The 16208-nt window shown below is 40.7% G+C and overlaps 1 protein-coding gene across 2 annotated transcripts in view; it reads right to left on the reverse strand.

Annotated features, from left to right (window-relative positions):
- MSTO1 (misato mitochondrial distribution and morphology regulator 1) overlaps nt 1-16208 on the reverse strand; it is an 88746-nt gene that overhangs the window by 28328 nt on the left and 44210 nt on the right. For both annotated transcript variants that reach the window (XM_068122363.2, XM_068122365.2), the window contains exon 6: nt 3279-3405. In XM_068122363.2, coding sequence (XP_067978464.2) covers nt 3279-3405 — 127 coding nt within the window. The remainder of the gene's footprint in view (nt 1-3278; nt 3406-16208) is intronic.

Here is a 16208-nt window from a genome sequence, read left to right on the forward strand (position 1 = left end):
TTGTTTTCTGTAAACATAGAGATGATGTGCTTTACAAAAAAGCTCTAATTTGGTCTCATATGTCCACAGGACATTATCCCAGAAGGATTTTGGCTTGTTCAGGTGTGCTTTGGAAAACTTCAGTCAGGCTTTCTTACGTCTGTCTGTCTGTCTGTCTGTTTGTCTGTTTGTCGCTCAGCAGTGGGGTCCTCCTGGGTCTCCTACCATAGAATCCCCTTTCATTGAGTTGGCAACAGATGGTGCGAGTTGAAACTGTCGTACCTTGCGTCTGAAGGTCAGCTTGAATCTGTTTGGCAGTTGATCGAGGTGCTTTCTCCACCATTCGACCAATCCTTCGCTGCAATCTTCGATCAAGTTTTTTCTTGCGGCCACGTCCAGGGAGGTTGGCTACAGTGCCATGGGACTTAGACCTTCTAATAACATTGCGTACGGTGGACACAGGAACATCAAGGTTTCTGGAGATGGACTTGTAGCCTAGAGATTGTCCATGCTTGGCTACAATCTTGTGTCTGACTTCTTCAGACAATTCTCTGGTTTTCTTTCTTTTCTCCATGCTCATTGTGGTACACACAGTGACACAAAACAGCAGAATGACTCCTTTTCTCTATTCAAAGTGGTTGAATGAGTGATTTTTATATTGCAGGCACCTGCAACTCACCGAAGGTGAGTTCAATTCCAAAGTAAAGGAGAATCACCTGCTTGAAATCTAATTACGTCTAACAACTTCTCAAAGGTGCCAAAAATATTGTCTGTCTATTTTTGAATTTCTGTGTGGAATAAGCTAGGATTTAGTAATTTTTTCAGCTTTTTTTGTTTTGTTCCACTGCAAACCAAAGAAATACATATGTGGATATCAAAAGATTTTTTAATCTCAACAATTTTCTGGAAGAAATGGTGCATTATTTGAAAAAAGTGCAAGGGTGCCAATATTTTTGGCCACAACTGTATAACATATTTAAAAAGTTGTGGACGGATTTGGATGAAACTTGGGAGATAAGTTGGTTAGGTGACAAGACACAAGCCGGTAAGATGTTGGTTCAGGTCCGAATCCAGATCCGGCCTATAAGTGGGATACAAAACAAACAGAAGAGCCTGGTGGAGATACGGTCACATGAAAAAGTAAGTACACCCCATGTAAAGTTTTGACTTTTTCAACATATTTCAACATACAGGTATTTGATCTTCATTTCAACAATATTGATAGATAAAGGTGATATAATATAACAAATATCATGAAACATTTACATTTTGTAGTCCATTGTATAATTTAAATAAACATAAATGCAAATTTCGCATGTGGAAAAAGTAAGTACACCCTTGGCTCTAATAGGTGGTATTGCCCCCTTTGGCAGAAACAACCTCAAGTAGGCGTTTCTTATAACTGTCTACCAGTCTCTGACATCGACTGTGAGAAATTTTTGCCCACTCCTCCATGCAGAATTCTTTCAGTTGTGCGATGTTTGAGGGGTTTCTTGCATGCACAGCTCGTTTCAAATCCCCCCACAACATCTCGATGGGATTTAGATCCGGGCTTTGACTTAGCCATTCCAGAACCCTCCATTGCTTTCTTTTCAGCCATTCCTTGGTGGATTTACTGGTATGTTTAGGGTCATTGTCATGTTGCAAGGTCCACTTTCGGTTGAGCTTCAACTTTCTGACAGATGGCCTCACATTATCCTCAAGCACCCTCTGGTACAATGAAGGATTAATAGCGAAATATATGATGGTGAGCTGCCCAGGCCCTGATGCAGCAAAGCTGCCCCAAACCATAATATTTCCACCACCATGCTTTACAGTTGGTATCAGGTTCTTGTGGTCAAATGCTGTCTTTGGTTTTCGCCAAACATGTCTTCTGGTATTGTGGCCAAATAGCTCTACCTTTGACTCATCTGTCCAGAGCACATTGTTCCAGAAGTGCTGGTCTTTGCCTAGGTGTTCATTGGCAAACTTTTGTCTTGCCCTGATGTTCTTTCTGGACAGCAAAGGTTTCCTCCTGGCACACCTCCCATGTAGATCAAATTTGTGCAGCCTCTTTATAATGTTAGACTCGTGCACTTTGACATCAACAGTGGCAAGAGCTACCTGTAGGTCACGTGATGACATTCTGGGGTCCTTAGAGGCTTCTTTCAGCATCTTGCGGTCTGCTCTCGGGCTGAACTTGCTGGGGCGGCCAGGCCTGAACAAGTTGGCAGTTGTTTGGAATCTTCTCCACTTGTAGATGATCTTCCGGACAGTCGAATGATTGATTTCAAATTGTTTGGAGATCTTTTTAAATCCCTTCCCAGACTCGTAGGCATCAATAACCTTCTTTTTGAAGGCCTCAAAGAGCTCTTTTGATCTAGGCATAGTGATGCCGCACACTTCAACAACAAAGAGCAAACCAAACTAAATGTCTGAGGTTTAAATAAGACAGGTTCCTCCAAGATCCTCTCTAACGATGTTCTAATCATTTGCACCTGAGCTGGTGCACCTGATTCTAATTTTAGGTATTTGAAGTAGTAATAAATGTAGAGGTGTACTTACTTTTTCCACATGCGAAATTTGCATTTATGTTTATTTAAATTATACAATGGACTACAAAATGTAAATGTTTCATGATATTTGTTATATTATATCATCTTTATCTATCAATATTGTTGAAATGAAGATCAAATAGCTGTATGTTGAAATATGTTGAAAACGTCAAAAATTTACATGGGGTGTACTTACTTTTTCACGTGACTGTATGCGCTCTACCGAGTGCAGTTCTTGTTCTCCATGTTTTGTCGCAGGTATTATTTTGTTCGTTCATAATCTTTATTTAAATCGCATTGTCCCGATTTGTTCCAATAAAATTCTGTCATTTTCTTGATTCTGTCTCGGAAAAATCCCCCAATACACTCAACACAAATATATTGTTCCCCATTCTTTGATCCCGGCCTCCAAGTGAACATAACTTCATTGCCAGTGGCAGATACGCAGATTTAAAATGTGCCCATGCACAACTCGAGAGCAACCATCAGTTTTAAACTCTTTCGGTCCAGTTCAGGCGTGCATACAAGTTAAATAAACAAAGAAACCACAAACAAATAAACACACACTTCTCTAATTATATGTATGATAAAGATGCAAAGAGACAAGTATTCTCAAGGAAATGTTTTGATTTTGTTTAAAATGACACGTTTTGTACATCAAATCAAAAAGTTGAAACAAATAATCATAATCTTACACAAAAGCAAAACGTAAAGTAACAAGACTAACACTTTTGTAAAATAATCAAAAGGATCGTGCGTACACACCCCTCATGGCTGTACTGCTTCAATATGGAGATACTGCGTGGGTGTAGCGGAACACGCTGAAAGTCCGACCAAACTTTCACGCTGTCTTCCAACCAGTACACCTTGGATCCCATGGAACTCCTGGACCCTGGCCAGCAGAGACAAATCGAACAAATGTCTATTAAGTGAGCAACACATTATTCAGAAATAGTGTTTTGAGAAACAGAGACAAACAGGAAGGCATAGCACAAAATACGGTATTTGACACATTTATTTAATTGTATTTTGCTGGCCACAGTGCAATTTGAGAGCAGATTGGGTGTTGCTTGCTCAAGAGGGCAAGGACCATACTCCTTTCCACTTCCGAAAGCTTATGTTCTAACAAGGAGTAAAATATTAAGTATTTTCATTGGGGAAGAGTCGTCACTACAATGATATATGTAAGAGTATTTGGGTTACACCATTGGATGAAGAAACTCTCTCTAAGGTAAACAGATGACATTGTTGTAGGATATTTACCTGTATGACATGAATATACAAGGAAGCGTACCCGTCCCAAATGACAGGAAAACCTAGCATAGGATCCCACTCCCCTCTCTCCTCCCCCACTCCCCCTCTCTTCCCCAATTGTCTCCCCCACCACCATCTCCCCTCTCCCTACCCTGTGTACCCTCTCTTCCCCACTCATTTTCATGTGTGATTGAACGGAATACGTAACCATGCCAACCAAATAAATCCATGATTACCTTTCCAACAATAGATAACCGGGTGAAGTTACAGGGCAGGGGTTGGAGTTCAAAAAAACAAACAGACGTTTTTGGGAGCGAAATACATTGCCAGTGTAAAAAGAAGAAGATACTGTAGTGTGTGGACATAAATGTCCCTGGCCGGTAATAAATTAAAATTAAAAAAAACAAATAATTATATCAGCTTTAAATAAGCCTATGTATACAATCATGGTGGGTGCACAAAACAAAAGAAAACACAGAGGATTGATTATACACACAAAGTTATGGAATACATCCGATGAATTATTTCCAATAAGGGAAAGAGGGGAGGGGTCGAAATGGGATTCGAAACATGATTGTGTCAAAACATTTGGCAGGATTTCTTCTTTCCTTCCTTCCTTCCTTCCTTCCTGCCTTTCAAGAGCTGCTTCATCAGAATGAAGATTACATCGGGTGGTGCATATGCACAGAACGCTGGCCCTGGTGTTGAGCTAGCGGCTAGGGTGCCGGCTTAGGATCCTGTGTTCGAATCCCGGTCGATCGCTGAATTAACGCCAGGGGGGTTGACTCAGCCTGTCATCCTTCCGAGGTCGGCTAATTGAGTACCAGTTCACTGGTAATTCCCTGGTTGTCGTTAAAGGCGGCAAAAAGGGTTGGCGTCAGGAAGGGCATCCGGCCGTAAAACATTGCTTCAAAAAGGGGACCAAAAAACAACAACAACCACGGTTCCCGAAAAAGGCCAACCCCTGCTTTGCGGGGAAAAATGGCCTCTAAAGGTGGTTAAGGGAAAGAGGGGAGGGGTCGAAATGGGATTCGAAACATGAATGTGTCAAAACATTTGGCAGGATTTCTTCTTTCCTTCCTTCCTTCCTTCCTTCCTGCCTTTCAAGAGCTGCTTCATCGTGCACACGTGCACAAACAGATTGGATCGTCTGTTTGCCGTGTCGCGAGCAAGGCCTTTGCCGCGTCGCGAACGATTTGAAATCGAAGTTAAGTGATTGTTCCCATTTGTATTTTCGTTAAAACTGTATTTATTTATGGTGTTGTACGTATATTGTGTCCCGACGAAGATTTTTCGGTGCAAATCTTTCATACCTGTATTGAAAATCGTGTTAATTCGTGTCGTGTCTTGAGGCCTTGTACAGTGTGCACTGTACAACCTTGAGGCTTTGTTTTTCTCTCAGCGGTCCGTCGTTTGTGATCCAATAACTTTCGTTCTCTGTATTCCCAGTCTTTTCACCCATAGCCTACTTCCTTGTGTAAATCTCAACTCAAAAAAAAAAAAAAAAAAAAAAAAAAAAAAAATTTCCTTCTCTGTTCTCATTCGTTTATTCATTCTTATTCGTTCGTTCGTTCTTCGACCACGTGTTTCTCCCCCATTTCCCCAGATAGTTTTCACTCATTAACCTTCAATGTTTACACTTTCCCCTCAAGTTATGTATTCCGTCATATTTTATAACACCTTTTTCTTCTTCTTCTTTAAAAGGCTGCTTTCGACTTGCTCACCAAATCAATTCATCCCAAAAAAAATATCCATCTCCTATAGTGCCTTTTTTCTACATTCCCTAAACTCTCCTGCACTCCATCCTCCATCCAGCGTCCTTAAACGTATTTTTAACTCGAAGGTCACAAGAAACTCATTTTGCAATAAATGTTCGTTTCCCATAAATCGTACACTTTCAAAAATCCAATCTCACCCCTCCCCTCCAAATCTTCCCCATAACCCCTCCCCTCCAAATCTTCCCCATCACCCCTCCCCTCCAAATCTTCCCCATCACCCATCCCTTTCAAATCTCCCCCCTTGCCCCCTCCCTCCTAAACTACCCCCTCACCCCTCCCCGCCAAGACGCCCCCTCGCCCCTCCCCTCCTAGACTCCTGCCTCACCCCTCCCCTCCAAATCTCCCCCATATCCCATCCCTTTCAAATCCCTCCCCTTGTCCCTTCCCTCCCAAACTCCCCCCTCACCCCTCCCCTTCAAATCTCCCCATCCTCATTGCTTCTCAATTTCCCCCCTCTCACTCCCCCTCCTCAAAGCGTCCTCCCCGCTTCTTACCCCTTCAAACTCTCACCTCCATCTCCCCCAACCTTCTGCCTCGCTCTTCCCCCTCCTCAAATAACACCTCATTGTGGCTCACCCAATCACCATCAAACCTTTTGTCCGCCCCATCCTTCCCTTTCTCCGAGCTATTCTGAAATCTCTGACACACCTTCAACAGCTCTCCCTACCTCTTCCACCTCTTCCACATCTTACCCTACCCCTCCTCCCCCCTGTTCTGTATCTGATGCTCCCCCTTCCTCTTCATTAACGGTATGGACCTCAAACATCCGGGGCCTTCGTTCAAACTTAACTGATCTCTCCATACAGGTTGCTTCTGTCAAACCAGACGTGATCTGCTTAACAGAAACTTTCCTCCTTTATGATGTCTCCGATTCCATAGTATCTCTCCCGGGCTACTCCCTCCTCCGGTATGATAGACCTGAGCCTCGTCCTGGAGGCGGGGTTGCTATCTTTATCAAAAACTCTCTTCCTCACTCGCCCTGCACTGCACTCTCTCCACCTCACCCCCAGGAATACCTCTGGCTACGGCTTCCCCTTCGCTCCCACCTCTTGTTCATATGTGTGTTGTACCGTCCACCAAACAGTGATGACTCCATCTACATCTCGCTGTCTGATGATATGGACCAACTTCTATCTACTCATCCCAACTCTCTCTTCCTCATATGTGGTGATTTCAACTGTCATCATGCCAGTTGGCTGGGTGTGGGTACCTCTCTCACCAGCCATGGCTCCTCAGCAAAGGACTTCTGCGACTCACTGGGACTGACACAATCTGTCAATTTCCCGACCCGGATCTCAGTCAACGGAACATCTTCTCTTCTGGACTTGGTTATGACTAACTTCCCTGAAAATGTCTGCTGCTCTTCTTCTGCTCCGATCGGATCATCTGATCATGTCCTTGTTAAAGTGGACATCTCTCTGACCATCCTCAGGGAGCCTACTCAGCGTCGACGAGTCTGGCATTTCACTCAGGCCAACTGGCACGGTCTTCAAGCAGCCATCAATCATCTGGACTGGTCTCCCATCTCTACCACCTCTGACATCAACTCATCCTGGGAATTCTTCCAAAGTAAATTGCTCTCTCTCATGCACAGATTTATCCCATCTCGTCTTCAGTTGTCATACCCTTCCTCCCGTCCATGGTACACGGAATCTTGTGGTGAGGCTGTTGCCCAGAAACAACTTGCCTTCGTCTCCTGGAAAGCAAATCCAACGGAAGGAAATCTCATTTCCTTTCACAAAGCCCGAAACAAGTGTGTGTCCACCCTCAGGAGAGCCAGGAAACAATATCTCTCCATTCTCAAGACCGAACTCTCTTATCTGTCTCCCTCTTCCAAATCCTGGTGGCGTCTGGTCAAATCCGTTTCTGGTGTTTGTTCCCCCTCCATCCCCTCCCTTACCTCAAATGGCTACACAGCTGACTCCGCACGTGAAAAAGCTGAATGCCTCAACTCTGTGTTTGCCTCTAAATCTTGTGTCCCAAACCCATCCCTCTCTGTACCCACCATACCCAGTCGTACCCTGCTGCTCCTGGACTCCGTGTCCTTTCCTCCTGACAAGGTGGAAAAGTTTCTGTCAACCCTCGTCTCTGATTCTGCAACTGGACCCGACGGCATCAGCCCACGGGTCCTAAAATCCTGCTCTGCTGCTCTATCTCACCCTCTCTCTGTTCTCTTCACCCTCTCTTTTGCTCAAGGTCAACTGCCATCTGCTTGGAAATCAGCCAACATCACCGCTTTGCACAAAAAAGGTGCAAAAACAGATCCTAGCAACTACAGACCAATCAGCCTTCTCCCAATTATCAGCAAAGTCATGGAATCCATCATTGCTTCGGATATGAAATCTTTCCTCTTCTCCAATGGCTTGATCTCTGATCATCAATTTGGTTTCAGACCAGGTCACTCTACTCTGGACATGCTGCTTCTGCTGTCTCAACAATGGATGGGGGTCCTCAATGCCAAACAGGAAATTAGAGCTGTCTCCCTCGACATATCACGTGCCTTCGACACGGTCTGGCACCCCGCTCTGCTCACCAAACTCTCCTCCTTTGGTATCCATGGAAATCTCCACGCATGGCTGGCGGACTTCCTCTCTAGTCGTCGTCAACGTGTGGCCCTGAATGGGTTTCTCTCATCTCCTCTTCCTGTTCAGGCTGGAGTTCCCCAAGGCAGTGTTCTGGGCCCCATGCTTTTTCTGGTCTTCATCAATGATCTCTCTGACTCTCTCGAAAATCCTCTCTATCTCTTTGCTGATGACTCCACTCTCTGCCGCTCCATTCCTCTTCCCTCAGATCGGCAGTCTGCTGCCTCCTCACTCTCTGAAGACCTGGACAAAATCACAGACTGGTCAAACAAGTGGAACATGTCTTTCAATCCTGACAAATCTCACACTCTTACTATGTCTCTCCGAAAAGATCGACTGGACAACCCTCCCATCTACTTTCTCAACAATCCTCTCCAAGAAGTTCTGTCGCTCAAGATTTTGGGTCTCACTATCTGCCATGATCTTTCTTGGGAAAACCACATTTCCAAGCTGGCCTCCAAAGCCAGTCGCCGACTGGGCATCCTCCGTCGTGCGAAGTCCTTCCTCGGCACACCTGAGCTCCTCACCACATACAAGGCTTTCATCCGCAGCTCAATGGAATACTGTTCTCCCCTATGGGCCGGTGCTCCTGCCTCACACCTAGCTCGGCTTCACGCTGTTGAAACCAAAGCTTTCAGAATTATTGGAATCTCCCGCGATGAAGCTATCTCTGAGGGCCTTTCACTCACTCACCGCAGGCAGGTAGGTGGTCTTTCTGTCTTCTACCGACTCCTCTCCGGCCTTGCACCCCCAGCTCTCTCTGTGCTCTGTCCCCCAAATATTCCTACAGGTCGCACAAGATCTGCCAGCAACCCTCTGATGGTTAAACTGCCGAAATCTCGGCTCTCTGCTCACCTTCACTCTTTCATTCCTCTTTTCTCCCGCCTCTGGAACAAACTCCCTCACTCCCTTCAATCCCACTCCTCCCTCCAGGTCTTTAAAACAGCTGTTCACCACCATCTCTTATCTTCCCCCATCCAAAACCTTGATCTTTTCTACCCCCGCTAATTCACCCCAGATCCACCTTAGTAGTGTAATAATGTTGCTTCTGGGACACCTCCGTTTAACATGGGAAATCCCTATCTAATGTCATTTACCCCCTTGTCTTTTTCAAAAATCATAAACACCTCTATTTCTCCCACCCTCATCTTTATGAACCTTTTGTCTGTAGTACCTATCCTTAATGTTGTTCATTAGACCACTCAAACACTACAAATATTTGTTTTCTCTTATAGACCTATCATCCTTCTTCTACATATCATCTGGCAGATTAATCTTTGACCCACTCAAACATTGACCCATTCACTTCCATATTAATTCTTTCCCTCCCTCATTGCCCCTAAAGACCTCTATTTCTCTCACCCTGTTCTTTACGAACCTTCTAACCTTTTGACATGTTATCCTTATTCATTAGACCACTTAAACACCTGTGATCCCTCTACCCTTATGAACCTAGGATTCCCCCTTGGTCTTATGGTACTCTTACTATCAATGATCCCGAGTAGACCACTGAAACAATGATCCTACAAATATTTGTTTATGTGTAGGAAATAATTTATTTCGCCTCCAACTTCCATCACCATCTAATATATTATTAAAGAAGAGGTTTGAGTTTGGTTCTTTTTCAAGATATTTTAACTGAGCTAAGATAAAATGGTAAACCTCCCTCAATGTTCTTGTTTGAGCGCCTCCAGTGCCACATACCATTTTTTGGTAAGCTCCGCCCACTTTTTGGTAAACCACGCCCATTTTTTTACTAAGCCCCGACCACTTTTTGTTAAGCCACGCCCACTTTTTACTAAGCCCCGCCCACTTTTGCTAAGCTCCTCCCACTTTTGCTAAGTCCCACCCACTTTATAAACTCTTCAGCATTGTATCATTTCCAGGTAATACATTACATCATTTTCAGGGAATTTCCATCACATCATTTCCAGTTAAGACACGCCCAGGGAATTTCCACAGGAAGACACACCCAGTCCTTATAAAAGGCACCGACCACACAGGCTTTTTCAAACACGCTTTCTGCTTCACTTGAGAATGGACTACTATGCCGAAATGGAATGGGATAACTTTGCTATTCCATGGAGTCCTACTACCTGTGTAGAACTCAACCTTCAGATTGATGAACTGGACTCGAACCTCTTATCAATGGAGGTAAGTTTGTTTATTTATTTATTTATTTATTTAATTTTTTTTTTTTTTTTTTTTTTTTTTTTTAAGATGAGACTCGTGTAAGAGTTAACAAAGTTTATTTTAATATTCATAGAGCTTGATTTATACAAATAAAAAATATTGTATTAAATTAATACATTGTTATTTTCTTTCACAGGAAATTGTATCTGAGATACGAAATGAAAATTCTGCTTTTAACACAACTTGGGATGAAGTTATTTTTTTGTTTGAAGACATTTTGAACAACCAAGACCCCCAGAACGAGTTCTACCTTGATGACCCAGCCAAAGAGTTATACCTTGGAGATCCACAAAATCCTGAAAAAGAGTTTTACCATGATGATACTTGTTGTGAGTTATCAAAACAAAACCCACTGAACAAGTTCTACCTTGATGAGCCAGAATACAAGTCATACATTGGAGACCCACAAATTTCTGAAAATTGGGAAAGGAGAGTTCTCCCTGATGGTCCGCAGTTATACTATGTGAGACACATCATAGAAACCCTAAAAAATTGGGCAAGGAGAGTTCTCCCTGATGGTCCGCAGTTATACTATGTGAGACACATCATAGAAACCCTAAAAAATTGGGCAAGGAGAGTTCTCCCTGATGGTCCGCAGTTATACTATGTGAGACACATCATAGAAACCCTAAAAAATTGGGCAAGGAGAGTTCTCCCTGATGGTCCGCAGTTATACTATGTGAGACACATCATAGAAACCCTAAAAAATTGGGAAAGGGAAGTTTTCCCTGATGGTCCGCAGTTATACTATGTGAGACTTATCACGGAAACCCCCAATATTTCTGAAAATTGTGGTTTTACCTTGGGGACTTGGAAAGATGGTTATATTTTTGGAGACTCGGAATGGGGGTTTTGTTTTGATGACTCGGAATGTGATACCTATCTTGGAGGCTCAACAGGAATGTGGTTATACCTTGGGAACTTGGAAAGTTGGTTTTATTTTGGAGACTCTACCTGTGGGGTTCCTCTTGGAGACTCTTTGGATTCTAAAGCAATGAACAATGTTCTTTATTTAATGACGCTTGATTTAAGCAATATCAAGAAAGTTCGAGGAAGAAAATGCTGGAAAATTCTTTCTTCCCATTTCTACTTCTTCAAACTTAAAAGCCTTGAAAGACAGAATTGGAGGAAGAGGAAAAAAAAAAAAGAAATACGTATTTAAAAAAGAAGAAAAGAAAGATTATGTTAGGGTTTGGGTGGGATTTTGAATGTGAGGGTTAGGGATGGGGTTGGGTTAGGGTTGGGATTTTGAATGTGAGGGTTAGGGTTGGGGTTGGGTTAGGGATGGGGTTGGGTTAGGGATGGGGTTGGGTTAGGGATGGGTTGGGTTAGGGTTGGGATTTTGAATGTGAGGGTTAGGGTTGGGGTTGGGTTAGGGATGGGATTGGGTTAGGGTTGGGATTTTGAATGTGAGGGTTAGGGATGGGTTGGGTTAGGGATGGGGTTGGGTTAGGGATGGGGTTGGGTTAGGGTTGGGGTTGGGTTAGGGATGGGGTTGGGTTAGGGCTTGGGTTGGGTTAGGGTTTGTATATTATTATGACTCACTCGCACATACACACACACACAAAAGTTAAGCCCCAACTAAAAAGTTGTGGGATTCTGTGTTTGGGGTTCACAGATTTAAAAACGTATCCCCATTATACACACACAAAAGTTAAGCCCCAACTAAAAAGTTGTGGGATTCTGTGTTTGGGGTTCACAGATTTAAAAACGTATCCCCATTATACACACACAAAAGTTAAGCCCCAACTAAAAAGTTGTGGGATTCTGTGTTTGGGGTTCACAGATTTAAAAACGTATCCCCATTATACACACACAAAAGTTAAGCCCCAACTAAAAAGTTGTGGGATTCTGTGTTTGGGGTTCACAGATTTAAAAACGTATCCCCATTATACACACACAAAAGTTAAGCCCCAACTAAAAAGTTGTGGGATTCTGTGTTTGGGGTTCACAGATTTAAAAACGTATCCCCATTACATTTTATTTATTTATTTATTATTTTCAAGGGTATTATCTGCTTACTTGTGTTTTTTGTAATTCTTGTGAGTAAAATGAACCCAAGATTTCTTCTCCATTTAAATCATATAATTTGTAGGTCCAAGGGACTGTATCCATTACATCAATGATTTTAAATAATTCACGAGTCCATTTTTGTGTATAACCTTTCTCAAAATGACTTTTCCATTTGTATATTCTTACAATATCACCAACTTTAAACTTGGGCTTTCTCAAATTAATCTCCTTTTCATATTCTAATTTTGTAAATGTTTCTGATGGTTTTGATTGTGTTGATGAATGAACTGTATTATTGTAATTATCTACAATATCCTGAATTAAATACACCCATTTTTGAGAACCGAGTTGTGTGAATTTTTTATATAATTTCTCTTTTAAAGTACGATTAAAACGCTCAATAACAACTGCCTTTCCTTCATTAAAGGTGCTGTATAATTTAATACCCTTCCCCTTAAGAAATTTCATGAATATTTTGTTATAGAACTCTGTTCCCTCATCAGCCCATTACTTCTTTGGTTTCCTTTTATCCCGATCAAATATTAGCTTAAAGGCTAACATTAAAGTATCACCCCTTTTATTTTTTAAAGGGACAACCCAGGCAAATCTACTCCTCAAATCAATAACGGTTAAAGCATACCTGTATCCCCTGTCATTATTCAATTCAATTAAATCAGCGGACCATATGTGGTCGGTGTATTTAGAATAAACCTTCCTTCTTTTAAACTTTGTGATTATAGGTTTGTGTAATTCTTCAGCCAAAAGCTCCTCAGTCTTGATGACATCATTAGAGCCTAATAGTTTTTTGAGGAATAACCAAGACCAAGTTTCAATTTAGCATTTATCAAATTTCTCACAATAAACCTATCAACTTTCTCTCTCAACGTTGGATTTTGTATCAAAGACAAATTATACAACATTTCGCTGTCGGCTTTATGTTTTTCAGTCAACGTAGTGGTATCCCCATAAGCAATATCATGCTTCATACACACTTCATCAACCCTATTTGTAGGTTTAGACCAAGGTTTAGGATTGTTAGCCTCATCTAATCTTTTATCCAAGTTTGTTCCTGGACCACAGAAAGAATACCCTGGAAGGTGTAATTCCCCTGGAATTCCAGTTGTTGTAAATTTACTTCCTGACAGAAACTTTTGTATGTCTCCTCCTCTTTTAGGAGAGATGAATTGGCACTTTTTAGAGCCACACACTTGACATATTCCTTTTTGACAAACTCTATTATTTTTAGCTTTAACATAAGAGATATTTTTAGATTTAGTTTTCTTTTTACATTTGAGACAATAACTCATATTTATTTATCAGAAAAATTCCGACAGAGTATCAAAACCTTTTTGGTTTTCAACATATACATTTCAATCTTGATTTTTAAAACATAAAGAATCCTAAGGAATGCCTTCACTCTCTCCTCCATTTATTTACAAATAAAACTAACTAAAGTCAATTACACCGACATCATCAACCACATAATCTTTTCCTTCTTCTTCTTCTTTATCCCCACTTTCTCATTTAAATCTCCTCCCTGAAACTGAAGACATTGACGTCGTTATTCTTGAAAATAATATTTTCATTAGACTTCTCATTTCTTTATTTTCCTCCTCAGTGCGTTGAGTTTGATTTATTTGCTGTAATACCTTCAATCTTTTATTAATCTCACTGATTTCCATCTTTTTATATTTTTCCTCCCTCTCTCTTTGCTCCCTCTCCTCCTTCTCTCTTTCCTCCTTCTCTCTTTTCTCCCTTTCCTCCCTCTCCTCCTCCTTTTTCTCCCTTTCCTCCTTCTCCTTTTTCTCTCTTTTCTCCCTTTCCTCCCTCTCCTCCTCCTTTTTCTCCCTTTCCTCCTTCTCCTTTTTCTCTCTTTCCTCCTTCTCTTCTTTAACTCCTTCCTCATTTATCTTAGCAATTTTTGATATCAATATTTTCACAGCATTCATTCTTTCTTTATTTTCCTCTTCGGTGAGTTGAGATTTATCTTCTTGCTGTAATACATCCACTCTTTTTTGAATCGCTCTGATTTCCATCTCCCTCTCCCCCCTCTCTCTTTGTTCCCTCTCCTCCTTCTCTCTTTTCTCTCTTTTCTCCTTCTCTTCTTCAACTCCTTCCTCATCCCTTGCTACCCTTGAGTTTAAACCCCAAAGAATATTATACATATACTCATCTGGATTTTGAGATATTCTTGTATCTATAATTATTTTTCTCATAATAGGATACCAATAAGATTTGTTGACGATTTCTAAAAGAGTTTTATATTTCATAACTTTGAGAAGTTCATTTTTATTTAATATTTTAAACAAGTCTCTATTTGTGGGTTTAACAATATCAGTATAAGGCCAGTTTTTTATGACAAAATTCCCATGTATATGCTCCAAATCATAAGGTATGTAATACCGAGCACCCTTTTCTTGTAGGTATCCTTGAATACAAAAATTATAATTCTCTTGTAGTCTTCTTCCTGCCATTTATGTATCAGAAATATATGTGAGATTAATATTATGACAGGTAATACCACCCCATCTTCCCACTACCAAATCGGTTTGTATTCCTCGGCTTTCTATCCTTATCTCATTACCTTCCTTCTTTGTCATGCGAACCATCGCTATACTATCATATATTTTTATTTTCTTAAAATCACGTATTTGTTGTTTACTAATTGTACTTCCACATAAATCCTTATCTTCACCAAGTGGATAATATTCTTCTTTACGAGACTGATTTAAATCATGTAGGTCTTCTATGTTTATTGAAAAAGACCAATTATACCCTAAATCAGGCATATCATACCCCCATTTATTAATTCGCATATTAACTAAATGTCCTTCTTTATAAAATTTAATTGTAAGCAGGTAGTTAAATTCAATGAGGAAAGGTGTATGGTCAGTATAACCAGGTGTTGTGGTTGTAAATTTTACTTGTTTCACAAAACGTGCTGTTTTCTTTAAAGATATATATTGTGATAAATCACTGAATCTAATCAAGTCATTCGCATCTGTAGGGTTTGGATAATTGATTAATTTATAAGTATTCTTCATATTAATATTTTTACTTACACTATATTTTTGTCGTTCAGCCTGTGCCTTTGTATAATAATTTGATAAATCAATATCCTGAGAGGATTTTCCAAAGATAGAACCATCTTTTCCAACATAGGTCATTTATATTAGATAAAAAATGATATCATAAAAATTTTCATTATTGTTGAGTTGAAATAATACATATAAACATAATTGGCCACAACATTTAGAATTAATTTCTTGAACTTGGAATGTTTGATAAACACCATTCTGTAAGAATTGTATTACTTCAACAGGTGGTGGCATACCATAACTATCAAAATAATATTTATCCTGACTATTATGAATACAAACCCAATGAGAACCATTCTGTGTGTCTAAATTCATAATAATATTCTTTGTATTCTTATTTATATGTATTAATTCATCTCTCATACAAATAACCACATTATCAATTTTTAGTGTTTTACAATACTTAGCTAGTTCTATATTTGACGTTGTATTCTTTCCAAATTGTTTAAACCATTTATCCATTTATTTATGAGAAAGATACAATCCATTACCCCGTTTAGTTAGTTTAACACCCGCTTGAGCGATAGAGGAAAGCATATCTCCAACCAACAATCTAGCTTTATCAGGTAGACTTTCAAGTTTTTGAGCAAAATCTACAATTACACCACTTCCACTAATTTGTTTCTCCAACTCCTTGTTATGTCTTTCCAATTCTTTTTGAGCTTTTAGTTGTGCCTTCCTTTCGTTAGCAGTTTTTACCGCTGCTGAAATACCACCAGTCAATGCTCCCGCCGCACTTAAACCAGCAAATAAAGGAATTAGAAACGGGAGAAATCC

The sequence above is a fragment of the Myxine glutinosa genome, chromosome 7 (genome assembly GCF_964187855.1).
Source record: "Myxine glutinosa chromosome 7, kmMyxGlut1.1, whole genome shotgun sequence".
Classification (NCBI taxonomy): domain Eukaryota; kingdom Metazoa; phylum Chordata; class Myxini; order Myxiniformes; family Myxinidae; genus Myxine; species Myxine glutinosa.